The sequence below is a fragment of the Mycteria americana genome, chromosome Z (genome assembly GCF_035582795.1).
Source record: "Mycteria americana isolate JAX WOST 10 ecotype Jacksonville Zoo and Gardens chromosome Z, USCA_MyAme_1.0, whole genome shotgun sequence".
NCBI classification, from domain to species: domain Eukaryota; kingdom Metazoa; phylum Chordata; class Aves; order Ciconiiformes; family Ciconiidae; genus Mycteria; species Mycteria americana.
Window position 1 is genome coordinate 56,023,430 of NC_134396.1, and position 17,654 is coordinate 56,041,083.

At 40.6% G+C, this 17,654-nt stretch overlaps 1 protein-coding gene across 1 annotated transcript in view; it reads left to right on the forward strand.

Moving 5' to 3' along the window:
- The first annotated feature begins 1,134 nt into the window (after nucleotides 1-1,134).
- The window catches only part of WDR36 (WD repeat domain 36), a 35,819-nt gene continuing 19,299 nt past the window's right edge, over nucleotides 1,135-17,654 (forward strand). The window contains exons 1-12 of the mRNA XM_075526585.1: nucleotides 1,135-1,299; nucleotides 2,478-2,505; nucleotides 5,440-5,540; nucleotides 6,031-6,148; nucleotides 7,037-7,169; nucleotides 8,871-8,925; nucleotides 9,770-9,902; nucleotides 11,713-11,888; nucleotides 12,466-12,586; nucleotides 14,762-14,827; nucleotides 15,809-15,892; nucleotides 17,377-17,531. Coding sequence (XP_075382700.1) covers nucleotides 1,153-1,299; nucleotides 2,478-2,505; nucleotides 5,440-5,540; nucleotides 6,031-6,148; nucleotides 7,037-7,169; nucleotides 8,871-8,925; nucleotides 9,770-9,902; nucleotides 11,713-11,888; nucleotides 12,466-12,586; nucleotides 14,762-14,827; nucleotides 15,809-15,892; nucleotides 17,377-17,531 — 1,317 coding nt within the window. The 5' untranslated portion in view covers nucleotides 1,135-1,152. The remainder of the gene's footprint in view (nucleotides 1,300-2,477; nucleotides 2,506-5,439; nucleotides 5,541-6,030; nucleotides 6,149-7,036; nucleotides 7,170-8,870; nucleotides 8,926-9,769; nucleotides 9,903-11,712; nucleotides 11,889-12,465; nucleotides 12,587-14,761; nucleotides 14,828-15,808; nucleotides 15,893-17,376; nucleotides 17,532-17,654) is intronic.

A 17,654-nucleotide genomic window follows, 5' to 3' on the forward strand; every position in this document is an offset into this window, starting at 1 on the left:
ACGGCTCCGGCGGGGCCGGGGTCGTGACCGGCCGTCTGCCCGCAGGGCTCCCGGCGGGCGGAGCGGGCGGGCCGGCTGCTGGAGTGCGTCCTGGAGAGGGCGCGGGGCTGCGGCCGGCGGCCGCCGCTGTGGCGAAGCACGCTCTCCGTCGTGCGGCGGCACTGCCCCGGCTACCGGCCGCCACAGGTGGGTGCGGGGCCGGGGCGGGGGCGGCGGGGCAGCCCTGCCGCGGGGCAGCCCTGCCGCGGGGAGGCGCGGGGGCAGCGCCGGCAGCTCCGCCGCGGGCGGCGGCGGGAGGCTAACGCGTGTGCGGTGGCAGGGCGCTGCCGCCGGGAACGCGAGGCGAGGCCCGTGCGACGAGAGCAAGGCCCGGGAGCTGATGGCGGTGTGGAGGAGCTACATGAATTTGGGATAGGTGGCTTTTGGGGGTGGCGTTTCATTTTTCCCCCTCCTCCGGACTTTGCTGAGTATTTATTGTCCGCCGTGCAGTCATCGCAACGAAATCTGCGGGTTGTGGGGTTTTTTTAATATAATTTATTAAAAAAAGAAAAAAAGCAAACACCTTCGGCAGTACAGAGGTCGTTCGCGCGGGTGGCCGGGCGCCCTGCGGCCCCGCCGGGACGCGCCGCCGGCGGCCGGTCACCGAGCGCTGTGCCGCCTCGCTGCGCGCCTCTGCGGCGGGGCTGCCCCGCACCCAGAGCCTGCGCCGGGCCCGGTGCTTTGTGAGGGGAAGGGGGGAAAAGAAGAATAAAAGGAAGAAACGAGCATCGTGGCTGTGGGCAGTATTTGTAGAGGCGCCGGCGGGTGGCGGTCCTCTGCGTGCCGCGGCGGCCGCCGCGGGGCCCTCGGGGCGGGGGGCTGCCTGCCTGACGCCGCGCCCGCGGGGTTGGCGGCGCTGACGCTCCCCTCCGCGCCTCGCCGGGCAAACCCGCGTACGGCGCAGGGCTGCAGGGCAGCGGGGCTGCGGGGCAGCGTCCCCGCCGGCGCAGCGCGGTGCCGCCGGGCAGCGCCGCCCCGCTAGCGGAACTGGGGCCGCCGCGGGGACCGCTTTCGGCGGCGCACGCCGGGGGGGGGGCGGAGTGGCGGGCGGGCTGGCCGGAAGCGGGAGGGGGGACGCTTCCTGCGGGAGGACGGCGGGCGCGTGCGGCAGCCATGGCGCGTGAGGGCGGCGGGCTGTTCGCCGGCTTCCGCGTGCTCGGCCGTTTCAGCAGCCACGTCCCGCACGTCCTGCGCTACCACGGCCGCCACCGCGAGTTCTACCTGGCCACCGCCGTCGGGCGCAGCGTCCACACCTACAACGTGAGTACGCGGCCCCCCTCTCCTTTCCCCGGCCTCTTTCCCCCGCAGGGCGGCCGGGCCGCCTCGCCGCTGGCCGGCGTTGGTCCTTGGGGAGGCCGGGGCCGCACGGGGCGACCCGTCCGGGCGCGGGGCAGGGCCGGGCCGCCGCCTCGTGCCTTCCCTGCCTTCCCCCACGCCGGCCTCGCTATCATGAGGCGGGAGCGTGTGCGGAGGGCCGCGGCGCCCCGGTAGCAGGCCTCGGCGGCAAGCGGGGCTGCTCGCCGGCTGGGATGAAGGGAGGCTGCTGGTTAAGCAGGCCAGAAGGCTTGTTTAGCCGTGTGGGCAGCCCTGGCGGGTTTCTGTGTGCTCTGGCGAGTGCAGCACAGCCCGTCCATCGGGCAGAGGAGCGCCAGATGCTGAAGCTTTTCCTTCATTGCTGGATAAACCAAAGCTCGCCTGCAGTTTGGATAGCAGCGGTTTAGCGTTCGAAGGCTCCAATTTTGGGGGGCAATTCATTAGATCGTATTAAAATTTCTCCTGTTCGGAAACAGATGAGCATAATTCAGTTCTGCAAGATGAAAGGCTGTGATATTGACTCCCTTCTTGCTGTACGACAAAAGCATTTTCAGTGTATAGAAACAGTAACAAAACAGAACTGAATCGAGTACAGTGAACGGAGAGCAGACAGCATAGATCTTCCTGTGCCTTTATGGTAGCCTGTTAGTGTTCACTCCTGTCAATCTTCTCCACCAACTTTGAACTAAAATAATAGTGATCATCACTGAGCAAAGTTAACTAACTGAAGCAAATTCTATGCGAATGGAGATAAGATAATAACATAACGTGGTTGTAGTGGAAATAAAGTAGAAGCAGAGATGACGGGAAAACAAATTTGCCCAAGCTCTGCAAGGTGTCTAAACATGTGCTTAGTTTCCTGTGCATTAAAGTGTATCAAGAAGCACAACTTACTGTTACTGAATGGTTGTCTTTTGGCAAATATAGTGTCCTATTCCTTTTGACCTGCTGTCTGTGGGTTTTTCTGTAGGTACTGTTGTAAACTAAGATGAATAATTTTTCTGTCTTGTGAAGCATGCAAATTCCTTCTCATCTATGTTTGTTCCTAGAATTTTGAATTTCTGTTTATAGCAAATTCGTTACAACCAATCACTAAAAATGCCTTTTTAACATTTTCACTGCAGGTGAAGAAGCTTGGTATTGTTGCTGTGAGTAAGTATGCGCAGATTATTCATTCCTGGGTTTTGTTGGTTTTGGGTTTGTTTTTTTTTTTTAACACATCTGACATCTGCACTTGATTCTCAACTCAAAAATGGAAGATTAATTGTGTGTACTAATATTTACACTGAAATATGTTGAAAGGAGTCTCAGAAATATGAGATATCGATTCAGAAATAAGACTGCTGTTGCAACTGTAACTTAGTTCTCTTAGGGATATACCTTGTGAACCTATTCTTGTCATCTTGCTCTTCCAAGAACACCCCTAGGCCTTAAGGAGTGAGCAGTGAATAAAGCTGTTAATTCCAGATCCCTTTTTTTGTTGTTTTTGTGGTTGCTAGAAGCCTGTGTTATAGGAGGAAAATAATTACAGGAACAGAACAGGTGTGGATGGGAATAAAAGTCTTTAGGGAGTGTTAAAAATTGTCTGGACTGCTGGATACAAAGGATATGAATCGATGGCTTGACGTCCAGTTGGCAGTTGGTAACAAGGCGTAGCACCCTAGGTGTCAACAGCAGGGCCTATGTTGTTCAGCACCTTCAACAGCCCAGGTGATGAGGTAGTGTGCACTCTTAGTAAAAATTTGCAGACGATACTATGTTAGGAGGAGGAGGTGACAAGCAGAATGGCAGAGCCTCAGTCCAGGGAGGTGTTGCAAAACGCTAGGCCTGGGCCAACAGAAACCTCGCCAAGTTCAGTGAGGGCAAATGCAGAATTCTGCACCTGGGACAGAACAAGCCAGGAACTGACTGGCTGCGTGGCATCCTGCTGAAAAGGCGCTGGGGCTGTGCTGGTGCCAGGTTGGACGTGGACCAACAATGCAGTAACTGCGAATAAGGCAAGCTGTGTACTGAGTTACGTTAGGAACATGGCCAGCAGATCAGGGAAAGCTGTTATTCTCCTGTACTTCATGCTGGTGAGGCCATACCTGGACTGCGACACCCAGTTAGTGTGGTTTTCCCTCCCGCACCGCTCCCCTTTCTCTTTCAGGAAGGACACTGAGGAACTGGGCAGTCTCAGGGGCCTACAGCACACAGTATGAGAAGAGACGTTGAAGTAACTGGATTTGTTTAGTCTTGCAAAGGGAAGAATATGGGGCGACCTAGAGGCAGCCTGTTGGCAGAGCTGGCAGAGCTGAATTTGTGGTGGTAGTGGTAGACAGAGTAACAAGGGGAAACAGCCACAGATTGCAGCTTGAGAGGGTCACAGTGGAGGTTAGGAAAAATGGCTCTGACTAACAGGAAACTGTAGTACCGTGTAGAGCTTGAGCGATCTCCTTCCCCAGAAGTTTTCAAGACTCAACTGGGCATAGCTGCAGTTAACCTAATCTAATACTGGTGATAATGCAACTTTGGGAGGAGTTGGGTGGAAGGTTGAACTAGATGATTTCCAAAGGTCCCTTCCAGCCAACGTTTAGAGGATTCAATGACATGCATGCAGTCTTGAAAAGTAGGTTTTTTACTTCTGTATACCACAAAGTTTTTACACAGACCTCATAAAGCAAAATATTTTTCATTAACTGAGCACCTATAAACTCGAGAATAAATAACTGTCACACAACCAGGACTAGATTTAGAAGATCAGCAGTGACTAGTTACAGCTGTAAACACATTAGTGTAACTTCTGTTTTCAGCCTACAAAATCATCAAAACATTGCATATTCTGTGAAATCCTTTTCGGTGGGCTACATCTTCTTACAGACATAATCGTTTAAGCTTTTTTAGAAATTGAGATGCTTACATACAAAATTGTGATCGAAAAAATAAACGATTTACCTCTCTTTGCGGTGTTGTTGGTTTATTGATGTTATGTGGTTGGTGCTCTGAACTTTTTAGTTGGGGTGTGCCTAAAACTGTCTTGGCCTAAGCAGACTTGTGTGCAGCTCCTCATGTGGAGTACCAGGTATCTGTAACCTGATTGTAGGCCTAAGTGACTTCAGAGGGAAGATGTCTAACACGTTCAAACAAATGAAACCTCTCATAAAGTGCAGCCTTTTTTATTTCCTTAGTTTACTTCTTCCTGTTGAAGCTGTGCTGCAGTACAGCAAAGGGTACAGGATTCTTTGTGTCTGATAATAATTTATAATACAAAGCAACATTGTGGGGAAGGCTGATGTATGATCATGTAAGTTTGTATGACAGACGCACTCCCACAGTGACTGATTTTTGATCTGTTGTTTCTCTGTACAATCGTTAAGTGCTGTGATTTTCGTTTTTATATTTCCCTAGATTGAGAGTATCTTTCCCTAGCATATTTTTCTAGCATATTTTTTTCACTTTTCTGTGATTTGGGACAACACCAGCAGCTTCTCAATGTGGTCTGAAGCTTTGACTCTTACCATTTGAGCTAGTAAAGTAGCAGATCAGAATAGCAGATACTCTTTTTGAAGCAGTCACAAGGTGGGGAGTGAGATGTATTCTTAGAGCAGCAAAGTCTTGGTGCCTTTAGCTGTAATCAGGAAACGGGTGCAGGTCACTAGCTTCCAGGTTTGCAGAATGCCTTAACCTAATAGGCATTGCTAATGCTGAGACTTCGATTTATCATCTGTTTCCAGCCCAGTGGGCTGTGGAGCTCTTGACAGTCCATAGAAGTGTTATGTTGGGATAACTTCTTTATAAGCCCTCATGAAGCTAACGTGTGCCTTTACTTACAGTGAAAATTCACTAATTTATTATTAAGTGTTTTTCAAAAGAACCACCTTGTGATCTATCAGTCTGATGTTACTTATGTTGTTGTTACCGCTGTGATGTTATTTATGGTAACATTTGCATTCATCTGAAATGAGTGCATTTCTCTTAAAAATTCAACAGAACGTTCAACGGGAGAGCTTTCCTGGTGGGTCACCATGCTAAATAAATACACTGTCGGGCTTTCTCGTTTGTTATGAATCTGAAACTTGTTGAACTTTTCTTCTGTTTGATTAACAGGTAATGCTTTGCCACAAGACATTACATGTTTGGCAGCAGACCGCATGTTGATATTTGCTTCATACGACAATATTCTCCATGCTTTTGCCAGGAACAAAGAGGTTTTTATTAGTTTACTTATTGCTTAATAGTACAAAACAGTTGTGTAGTGTTTGTGTTTTCAAGATAGTTAATTTTCTACAAAATTCTATTTTGGTAGGTGTTTAGTACCTTCAATTTTAGGGAAACAAAAACTGTGGAAGGAGGAATAAAAAGCTTGAAGTAGGAGAACGTAAGAGTTAATTCTGTAATGGCTGACCTGTGTTTTATGTATTAATTACAATAATTAAGTAGTTACTTAAAGATAAAAAATAAATTGTTCATTCACATAAATGAATTAAAATTAAATTAAATAATTAAAAATATTTAAACCTGCCAACAGGTTTAAATATCAGAGAAAATTATGTATCTTCCCCATAAAGTTGTGTGGCCTTTCCATGTATTTTATTTAAACTTGTTGCTGACACGTGTTAGCTGTCCTCAGGTATTACGTTAACATGGTATGCTACCTGAACATCTTATATTGAAGACATTTCTATTTTGAAATTATAGGTGGTTCATACCTATGAAGGTCACAAGGCAAGGATACATCTTCTGCAGCCTTTTGGTGATCATGTCATCTCTGTGGATGTTGATAATGTTCTTATTGTTTGGAATATACAGTCAGAAGGTGAGAGACACTTTATTTTTGTTATACTTTATAGGATAGCATTGTTAAATTCCGTAATTTTTTAAAAAGTTTTTTTAAAATGTGCATGTTCAGAAGTAGTTTATTCTTAAAAAAGAAAAAAAATCCTTAAATGATAGTGCTACTTAAATGGTAGTCTGAAGTCCTAATCCTGCAATAATTTTTCATGAATGGATCCTGCACCACATGCAGAGACCCAGTAAGGTTCCATATAGGTGTAAAGAGGTATGCTTGTATGGAAATTGCATTTTAGTGTTCCATTTTCTGGTAAAGACTGTGGTACAGCAGCTTTGGCACCATCTCTGAAATCCTGTAGTTCCTTGATGTTTACCAGTCTGGGTAAGACTAAATTCTTACAATAATCTTTTGATTGTGTCAACATCTTCTCATGCCATTGTAAAGTGCTTTATGAAATCCTGCTTCAGGGCCCTGAATTTTTTTCTTTAGAAAGCATTCTCATTGATGTGACCAATGTCATCTCCTGGATGCCGGGTCTCGAAAGTGGCTGCAGACAGGCTTTAGAGATTTGAAGTTGCTATAACAAACAAAAGGCATGTTAATCAGATGAGGTGTTTTGCTCGGGCAGGAGCAGGAATCCTTCAGGAAGATATAAATCACTACACTTTTGCCAGCATTGTTGTGCTAGGCAGGCTTATAGGGAAAAAATATACCTTCCAGCCAACAGATGTTATAACGTAAACAAGTTTAGCCTGTCCTGTTACACATTTGCTAAAACTTTAATGCAAGAAACACCAATTATGGGATTTGTAGAGAGTAAACATCAGTTCTGCCTTTACATTTGCCAAGGGATGACAAGCCTGCAGATTTGTAGGGGTAGCCACACTAACATTGTTTCTTACTTTTTTGCAGAGGAGTATCTTCAAGTGGATTTTGATAAGGCCACTTTTGCAGTTTCTGCAGTTCTGCATCCCAGCACCTATTTGAATAAAATTCTTCTTGGGAGTGAACAAGGGAGCTTGCAGCTATGGAATATAAGATCCAAGTAAGATTCTTAACTTTGATATACTTCATGCTCCAAGTAGCTTCATATGCAACAAATAATACTTTTAAGTACAGTAGGTTTTGAACATGGAAGCTTTTACTGAGTCCTTTGGCAAAAGTTTTCAGTTGGTCTGTGTCCAGGAACAAAGAATGCTGCTGCTCCCTGAATACTGATGCCTTTCAAGTTGTGTGTTTTTTACTCTCCCTGCAAAATGTCAGGGTTTGTTCAGGAATTTTTTTTAAAATTACTTTTTCTTAAATTGTTTTTTTGGAATCACATAGCTTTCCCATGAAAATAATGAAAATAATAGTAAGTGCATGTTCAGGCCTTTTGCCTCCCTTCTTCTGAGCTTAATTTTTCAGTTTTTGTGGGACCAAGGGGGTGCTTGCAGGTAGTGTGAAGGTAATTACTAGCATTTGATCCTTCTACTCAAATAAGAGATGTGTAGACATGTAGTTGTCTCTGAGCATGTCCCGGTAGGGCACCATCTGTAATGGCAGTATTTCATGCTTACCACAGTCAGCTGCTTTTCTAACTCATGAAAGTTAGCAGCTACAATGAACTTCCCTGCATGTTAATGTACATACTGCAAATAGGTGTTAACTCAGCTTGCATAGTTCAGTGTTTTATTCTCAAAACTACTGTATACTTTCAGTGATATCACTTCTAATGGTTTTTGTTTCATATTCCAATGTTTTGGAGATGCTGTATATGCTATATTAATCAGGAAATAGGAATAACCTAAAAATACAGAAAAGTAAGTGTCTCTTTTGTCGCTTATGTCTCTTATAACATAGTACTCTTATGTTTCTTCAATGCCTGTTGCAGCATCTGAGATGCAATACAAAAAAGTCTTCCTTAGATGGCTTAGTTTCTCTTTTAATTGTGTAAAAACTTATGGGACTATTACTGCTCTTTTAGCAATGTTGCTGGGTTAAGCAATTTCTGGTTTTGACCTTTTGTTCCCTGCATAGATTATTTTGTAGGAGGTATGGCACAATTAGACAAAAAAATAAACTGGAAGAACTGAGGGGAAAGTTTGATGGTCTCTGGCAAGCAAGGAAAGTGAGATGTGGTAACATATGGCTGCTAGCAGTCTTTCAGGAATGACAGCCTAAATCTGTGGTGATGGAATAGTTTTTTAATCATGTCTGTTCTTAAATACTGTCTTCGTAGTATCACCCTTAGGAAGTACTGCATGACTGCTTTGTCGGTGAACAGTCCTGCTTCACATTTTGGCTGTTACCATTTCTGAAAAAAACAAGATGGCGTGTGCTTGTAATATGCGTCAGTGTCTTCATTTAGGGAAGTTACTCTGCAAATGAAGGATTTGTTTTTATTAGAAGTTGGACCAAAATTGTTTTTTTATGTTGATGTTAAGAATTCTGAAGAGGTGTGTTCAGAACAGAAACACATCGGGAGCAAGTGGCATAGAAAGTGTCTTCCTCTTTATTCATGTTATGTAATTATGTCACGTTTGAGGTATTAATGCATGAGACTAACTTTTTCAATGAAAATTAACCGTAAATTTTATTCTTAACCTTACTTATTAGTATCACAGTTTTTTTTTCCTTTTAACTGATTTATAAGGACAGAAAGCTGACAAACTTCTCTGTGTAAGTGCATATAAACCATCCATTTTGTTGTGGAAAATCCCCAGGGGTTAATTGATTTATGTTTTTTTGTTTGTTTGTTTTCCAGCAAACTCTTATACTCATTTCCAGGATGGCACTTAGCAGTCACAACTCTTGAACAAGTTAGTATTTTTTATATCTTATTTTCTTACGTAACTGGTCAAGAATAGCAGGCAAAATATCGTTTAAAATTACAGCAATAAAGTTGACTTGTATTCTCTCAGGTGATTTTAATAACCCTTTCTTGAGCATTTTAGACATTGAAGAGATGTAGACTTGAAGGCTTATTATCTGCCCTTCTTCTAGTGCTAGTTCTGTTGCATTTAATGTCTTAGCTGTTTTGTGTTCATCACGTCTGTAGTCTTTATTCACTGAATGAAGGAATAAATTCACAGGAACAGTTTGTTTGCAAGATGCATGTGTATCCTGTAGCTTCTATTACACTGGTAGCTTTTTGCTAAATTTATTTTGCTTTGGAGGTTAATAAAATGTAGATTTTGCTGATTCAAGAAAAGATTTTGTAATTGTACTTGCTGTATTTTTGTAGCTATAAAAATTAATTAAAACTTATTGGTAGCAGTGATGACAGCTTTGAAAATGGTCTGTAGTTGTCCTGGATAAAACTCGTAAATATGGGGGTGTGTGGCAGGGTGTATAATGGTCTACCAGAACTACTGAAAACTTAAAGTGAGATGTTTTTCAAAGGAGTTCCAGCTTCTGGAAACAGAATTGTGTCATCCAGTGGAGACTAAGCACAAAATCTTTCATCTCTCATTTCTTGTTTAGATTTATCAGATGTTCGGTTGTGTGTTAAGGTAATATAGATGAATGTCATGCAAGATGCCTTATTTGTTTCTTTTGTATTTGACCTGGACTTAGATACATTGTCTTGTATGTATTGGTATTAGTAGAATAGCAACAAGCTTTTCCTTTTTCATTTCAGTTGCTGTTCAATTTTTCTTGCAGGCTCCAGCAGTGGATGTTGTTGCAGTCGGTCTTATATCTGGTCATATAATTGTACATAATATTAAGTTTGATGAAACTCTGATGAAATTTCAGCAAGACTGGGGTCCCATCACAGCAATATCTTTTCGTACAGGTAAGTCTTAGCATTGTCCTGGTTTTGGCTGGCATAGAGTTAATTTTCTTCCTAGTACCTAATATAGTGCTGTGTTTTGGATTTAGTATGAGTGGCTGCAGGGTGCTTAGTTGCTGACTGGGGCTAAACCACAACAGCATTTTTAGTGAAAATAGCTATAAAATCACTAAAAGTAAGTGGAAGGTGGGAAAATAAGTTTTGATAAAGCATTTCAGAATCAAAATTTGGGCTGAGAGTTTTAGTTTTCAAAGGCTGCAGATAATCCAGAAAAGTTACCTATAAGTAAGGGAGATCATGCATCTTCATCATACTGGCTGTTTTATAGCATTTTCTTGGATACTGACTCAGTCCACAGGAAGTGTGACATACAGTACTCCTTTTTCAAAGAAAAGTAAGACTGTTTATGTTTACAATGTGCCAAGAGCTAACACAGTACACAGTTACCAGAGTTAGTGCAGAGTAATCAGTACACTGTAAGTTAGTATCCAAACCTACTTCTCAGAAGCGTCTTCCCCCTCCAAAACAGTTAGAATGTTAATAGTTGGGTGACTACTGAATGGATGTTACCGGGTAACACTGTTTATATTCACAGCTTTTTTTTTTTTTCTAATGAGCATATACTAATTACTAAAGCTAGTTACTCTAATGTTGATCCTGCCTGCAGAGCTGTTAATACTGAATCTAGTCTCTCATTTGAATAGACAAACTTGCAAATCTTAACAGAATATAGAGTGATGTTGAGGAAGAATGCTTCCCTGTTGAGGAAGAATGCTACTGGAGAGACTTGTGGAAAGACTTGAGAAGCGGAAAGAGTGCCTTTCTGTGTCAGCCATTTAACTCAAAATGTTAATAAAGTTAAATAACTTCCATTGCCTGCTCGAATGTGTGGCTTTCAGACATTCTCTAGTTTCTCTCTCTTCCTGTCTTTATTGTTAGGAAATTTAGTGTGAATATAACCTGGTTGTTTTGAACTCATGTACTCATTTTAGTCTTTCAGTAAGGTGCTCTTCATTTAAATTAAAATGAACTTGGCAAATTTCCATATCTGTGAAGCTTTACCAAAAAAAGAAAACCCTCGGCCTGTCTGGTTTAGTTATCTATGATGTATGTAATTGTAAATTGGAAACTGGATTTTTCTTTTCTTGGAGCAAAAAGAGTAGTTACCAATTATGTAGGATATTTGGTGGAATTTTGTCTTGGTAAGTTTAAAATCTTACTGAATGTTTGTAGTATGTTTTTAAAAGTTAGTATGGTATGTTTATCTCCTTAATACTAGACAGGATAGAGTAACTAGAACAAAATTAGAAATCCTGTGAAAATTATTGCTTAGAATGATTGAATAAACATGTAATCAACTTTGGAATTTATTTTTGCAAGCTGTTGAGCCAAAAACTTAAGAGGATTTTAAAAAAGGACTGATAACTTCTAGAGTGGTTATACAGTAGCTCTCATATCCTGAACTTTGCAGAAGTATGTTGGGTATAGAGTAACTTTTGAAAATGGTATAGGTACAATATCTCTTGTGCTTTCAAGCAAAACCTCTAGTGTAGGCTGCTGGATTTAGATATATTTGTTGTTATCTGATAGAAAAAAAACTGGTTTTATTATCAGTGAACTTCATTTCTTTTCTGTTTGAAATACTAAAATATTTCAGTTAAAACATATCTTATTTTTAGAATCAGCTTGAGAAATTTTTTTTCTTGTGATTGTAACCTTTTCTTGCATCAGTTTTAACATGTGAGAAGTCAATAAGGATGAACTGAATGTCAATAAGCAAACCTTTTGAACTTTTGGGGTTTTTTTTGAGCAGATGGACACCCAGTAATGGCAGCTGGTAGCCCAATTGGACACATTGCTTTGTGGGATCTAGAAGAGAAGAAACTAATGTGTCAGATGCAAGATGCCCATTCCACAGCAATAGCTGGTATGTCATTTGTCCCTGGAGAGCCACTTCTTATTACCAATGGTGCTGATAATGCTATACGGGTAAGTTACAATAGCTGCTGCTATTTGCTGTTACCTTTTTTTCTCTTATAGTCCTCCAAAGTGTAAATATTTAGTTTGGATTGAAGTAGCAGTTCTCAAATGAAACAAATACAACAAAACTAAAGTTACTGAAGTTGCTGGCTCTCAGATCATGTGAGGGGAAGTTTAAGGATTTGCTGCCATGATGTCATTGCTTTGTTTATTGCTTCATGATAGTCTTGAAGAACAAAGCTTTGGATCTACATTTCCAGAACCACACTTCATATCCTGGTGCACTACCTTAAATCTTGATCTATTTTTATAGTATTCTGGGTCATGAACAGTTGCTGTTGATAAAAGTCCCTTGGGCCGCATGTCCTCTGATGCCATTAGCCTTCGGTGGAGGGGTGGAATGAACAGCAGGAAACAATCAGCTTCCGTGATGGAAACTTCCAGTGTTTTAGGATAAAGGATGAAAGCCAATGTGTGAAGTTTGCTGCACCAGCTCCCAGCTAAACCTGTTCCACTGCCAAGAGGTGTAATTATTGGCAGGGCAATGTTTATCAGCTTCATTTTGCTGCTTTTTTTTGGGAGGCAGGTGTGGATTTTTGATGGACCTGGTGGTACAGGACGTGTATTGAGAAGCCGAATGGGACATAGTGCACCACCGACAAAAATCAGATACCATGGGCAAAACGGAGAGCAAATTCTTAGCGCAGGTATGAATTCTCATTCTTGTTCTTGAGTCTAATTTCCTGCTGTGATAAAGAAAACGTGCAGGGCTAAGTGTCTTTGTTTTATAAATTCAATAGATTATATTTCATGTGTTATGTTTATTTATGAAACATAGTAAGTGATTAGTGTACACAGTATCATTTATTACTGTATCAAACTGTTTCACAGTTTCCCTAGAGAAACGTATATCAGCAGGTAGGCTGAAAAGTAGTTACAAGCAGAAAAGCTTAGGAGCTGCTTTTGTCATGCCTATTTATATGTTTGGTGAATTAAAATTGTTTCTTTATCTCTAAGGAGCTGTCAGCTGGTCAAAATGAAAACCTGTAACAACTAGGGAAATTCTGTTGTGACAGGGGAAAAAATAAGCAGCATAATGCATTTAGTAACTTGAGGAGCCCCTCCCACTTTTCCCACTAGTTTGATCAAGCTTTATGGGTTGCAGTGTCTTTGTAATTTGTTACAGCTCAATTGTGTCTGTAATACATGTTCTGAAGGTCACTTGTTACCAACATATTAATCTAAAACTGGAAAAATGTGTAAGTGACTACCCTTCCTTAGAAACTAGCATATTTAAAAATTATAAATAAACCCCTTAGGAAGTAAAGTACTAGATCAGACTGTTCTGTGGCCCAGAACACTTCAGTAATGGAATAATAGAGACTCTTCACCTACTCTTTAATTACTCTGAAGTAATGAAATTGTCTACATGAGCAACATTTGAAAACATGATGCTACATTTTGATGAATGTTACACCTAGTACGGCACAGCAATACCCTGTGCTAGAACCACCTGTGCTAAAAATCTCTTGCTGGTTGTTCAACTAGTAACTTGGATTCAAGTAACTAGTTACTTGACAGTAATTCAGCTTACACCAAATGAGCCACAGTAACAATCAAAAGTTGCTTAACAAATCCTCACATTTGCTTTTGTAGTTTACGGCTTTGTTAGCTGTACTGAAACATGGAGATGGCACAGAGGCAACCACTAAAATGAAAAGGGTCTCAAGCTTTGAGATACGATGTATCTGCAGTGTAAGACAGGGACTCTCTACATTACTTTCTGAACCAGTGGTAAAACTTTGTGCAACAGAAGTAAGGTAGCAGTCCTGTGGGTTGCCTTTCAAGTTGGTTTCCTCAGAACAGGTATCTCCACAAATGAACTTTATAAATTTCACCAATATCACTGGCTGTCATCCTGCTTAACATTTCTCGCAGTTCCCAGTATATACATCCTGCCTTACTTCTGTATCATAGCAGCAAGGAAAGGTTGCTTGAATACTGTAATTGTTCCATTGTCTTTCAGATTCTTTAAGTTCACTTCCACTAATTTTCTGTGCCTTACTTTTTTGGCCTAGTAAAAATGTTTTGTGATTCTTCTGAATTTTAAAAATCATCTCAGTGCCTTTAATTTTACATGCGTTGTGCAGTTTCATTTTCTGTTAGTTTCTGGTTCTGTCTTGTCCATGTCTCCCCCACAGAGTGGACCCCTTTGCTAGTTCCAAATTTGAGCCTTCTGTCCCTCTATTAAATTACATTAAATTCCTACCAGTTCTGTGAACGTTGGTCACTGGGTAGAGGAGAGAAGTCCCATTAGTGTCCTGGTTTACAGGAATGATGGACAACTCAGCTTTTACCATTTTTGTTTGGGTTAGGTTACTGGCTAACCTAGGTGTAGTCCTTAACCAGCCACAGCATGTGTTGATTAGACAAAGGATAAAGAAAGGAATATTGTAGTTGGTGAGGGAGTATATGGGGTCACGGGAAGTCTTTGGAAGTACTGTTGAGGTATTTGAAGGATGTAACAGTTTACTTCAGGTTTTAATCATAGAAAGCTGGAAACAGCTAGATATTGTGGTGGAGAAAGGAGGGGGGGGACAGAGGACTTGAACGTGGAGATGTCCGTAAAAGAGGTGTCATTCTGATCTTGTGTGGGGTAAAGTAGTAGGAATGGGATATAGGCCATAGAAAATTAGGCTCCGTTAGTTCCGCTGCTTATAGTGTATCTGTATTTTTTCTTGGACCAGAATTTTTAGAAAAGACTTTATTATGGTGTTTGAGGTTTCTTAGTTCTTATCTTCTGCTTTTCTTGCCCAGATAGCATATGAGTAAACAGAAAGTTGATTTTTGCCCTTCACTGCTCTCTGCTAATATCTTGTCAGGTCAAGATGGAACATTGCAGTCTTTTTCAACAGTGCATGAAAAGTTCAATAAAAGTTTAGGACGTGGTAAGTATTTCAGTGAAAGTACAAATATTGGTGAAAAAAGCCCTGAAAAGTATTTATGTAAACAGGAGCTAAAACATGAGGTAGGCCTTATTTTCACTTTAACTGTTGTATGAAAACTGTTCACTTTAGTTGTTCTGCAAACTCAGTCCTTCCTGATGTATATAAAGTGTACTCTCAGATTTGTTTGTACTTAAGAAAAGTAATTTCTGTAGCCTGGCAATGTATGTTATTTCACTGTGGGAAACATTGGGCAGGATTTGTGTATTAAAAATGGGTAAAGCAGTAGCTGACATTTCAGCATGTGTATTACAACTTTTTACCCCATTCCCCTTTTATTCAATTGGCTAAATTATGAGTTAATTCATATTTCTTGACTTTAGTTCCTTTGATTTAATGTAGAGTTTAATTTAAAAAACACATCTTCAACACAATGCCATGGTTAAGGGACACTTTCTTGTACAGTTCAGAGAGCAAGGCCCAGCAAGACTAAAATAATTCTTATTTTTAAATATCTATATCTGTATATTGATATGTATGTATTTAGATAGATTTGGCTAGACAGATGTAGATTAATTGATTATATATATTCTTTGGACATAAATGTGAAATCCTGACTCTTTGGTTGTTGAAAGGGCTGGGTGTTATCTATTGCTTTATATAGTCATGTCTGTATGATCGTGGTTTTAGCTGTGATGGGGTGACCTCTGCCTCAGGATGTCAGCACAAGAGACTGGAACAAATGGGTTGAGTAGTACATCTGTGAATTTAATAGACTAGTGATTTGCTCAGCATCATATGAATTTTGGCAGGAACTCTACTAATGTTCTTAGCTCTTCAAACTCTAGGTAATAGCAATGCTGTGTTAATGTAAGCCAAATTTTTCTAAGTTTAATAGGAACTTTACATTTAGTAAACAATCCTTTTTAGACCATTATTCTCAGATCTAGTCATGAGATTGAGACACTTCTTTTTTTTTTTAAGGTTCAATTAACAAAAAGAAATCAAAAAAGAAAGGTCTTAAGCTTGATACGATGGCACTTCCACCAATTACAGTTTTTGCTTCAGGTAAGTAGTCTTTGAGGTACATTACAGAGCTCACCATGTCTTCATTTTGTCTTTTAACCCTCAAGACACTACTGTTTTGAAAGCCCATGCTGTATCAAGATGGATCAAGATTATTGAGATTCTGTGGCCCTTTTTGAGCTGTTGAGTGACAGTTTAAAATGATATTTTACTTGGTAAACTTTTGCTATTATTTAAAAAAAGAACATTTTATTTCAAACACTTTTATGTTTAACTGGCTCTTGGCTTGAGTATCTCCAGCACAGGAGCCAGAACCTTCTGGTGTATGTATTATTCCAGGCTGGAGAACCAGCAGTTAAGGGTGTGAAGATCTTTGTCAGCTGAGGAAATCTTAGTTATAGTGGTTGCTTTTGATTCCCCAGTTCCTTTATTGGAGTCACTTTTCAAAGTCAAATTTCAATTACTCTGTTCATTTGTAATTCAGTATGCAAATAGCGAACCTAACTTTTTGAAGCAGAATTGCAATTATATTTGCTTCATCAAAATGTGTTTCTTTAAATTAATGACCTCCTCTTCAGACTTGGTCTGTTTTGTCTTAGGTGTAGCTATTCTTTCATCTTCTGAGGATGGTTGATTGTTTCATATGTTGAAAGGATTGGATTTACAATTATGTGTAGCCATTTGACTACATCTGGTATTTATATTTGGAGGCTTGAGTGATACAGACTGTCTGTACATACTTGTTGCAAATATGTGTGTGTATATATATATGCACTTTTAATATTAGACCTGCCTGATTGATTTAAGGTAGTAGACCTACCTTAAATGTGTTTGGAGACATAAGAAAACATTTATTTAAGTACATTTTAATTAGAGTTGTTTCTTTTTGCTATATTGTCTTTGTTTGGTGAACCAGTTTGTATCTGGTTGTTTTATTCTTTGAAGTTTTAGATATACCCGATTTCAAGCTCTCAATTTTTTTTAATGTGTAAATTCCAGGGGAAAAAGCAAACTTACTCATTATTTAGATCCCCACATATCATATTGACTACAAAGTTTGGATACTGAGCTTTTGAGGAACAATTTTCCTGCAAATGCAGAAAAGTCTTTTGCTATGTGAAGCAGACTTCACTCTTAAACCCTGCTTTAAGTTGTTAATCTAGTGGATTCTGCTGAAGAAGCAGCTGAAGAAGCAGTTAAGAGACTCAGCTGGAAATGTGTACAGACTGAGCAGTTTAAACCATTTAAGTTTAAATATGCTTTTCAAACTGTATAGGCTCAAATATACAAAGACATGAAACAAAAAAACTGCTTGTGGTTTTGTTAGCACTTTAGTTACACTAGCATACGCACAATGGTTTGCTAGGTGGTTTTTCTGAATGGTAGCCTTTTGACTGTCCAACAGGAACACTAAATATGAACTGTTCTGCCTAAAGGTATTTCAGAGTACTCTTTCTTATGATATCAGAAGAGCGTATTTGACTTTAGAATGATGGTTTCTAAAAGGATTATGTGTTACATTGCAGAAGTGGCACATCAGAGTGACTGGGATAGTATTGTTGCCTGCCATCAAGGGTATATAACCTGTACAACTTGGAACTATCAGAAAACTTCCATGGGAGCTCATAAACTGAGGCCAGAAGAATTTAGTAAACACAAACCTATTGATATATATGCAACAGTAAGTTTATTTAGGATAATGGTTTTTCTGCATTACAGTATATGCTATTTTGATTTCTGTTTGTACAGAAGCAATATTTAGAATGAAAAAGCACTATTTAGAGATGTTTTAGTTGCTTTGCAA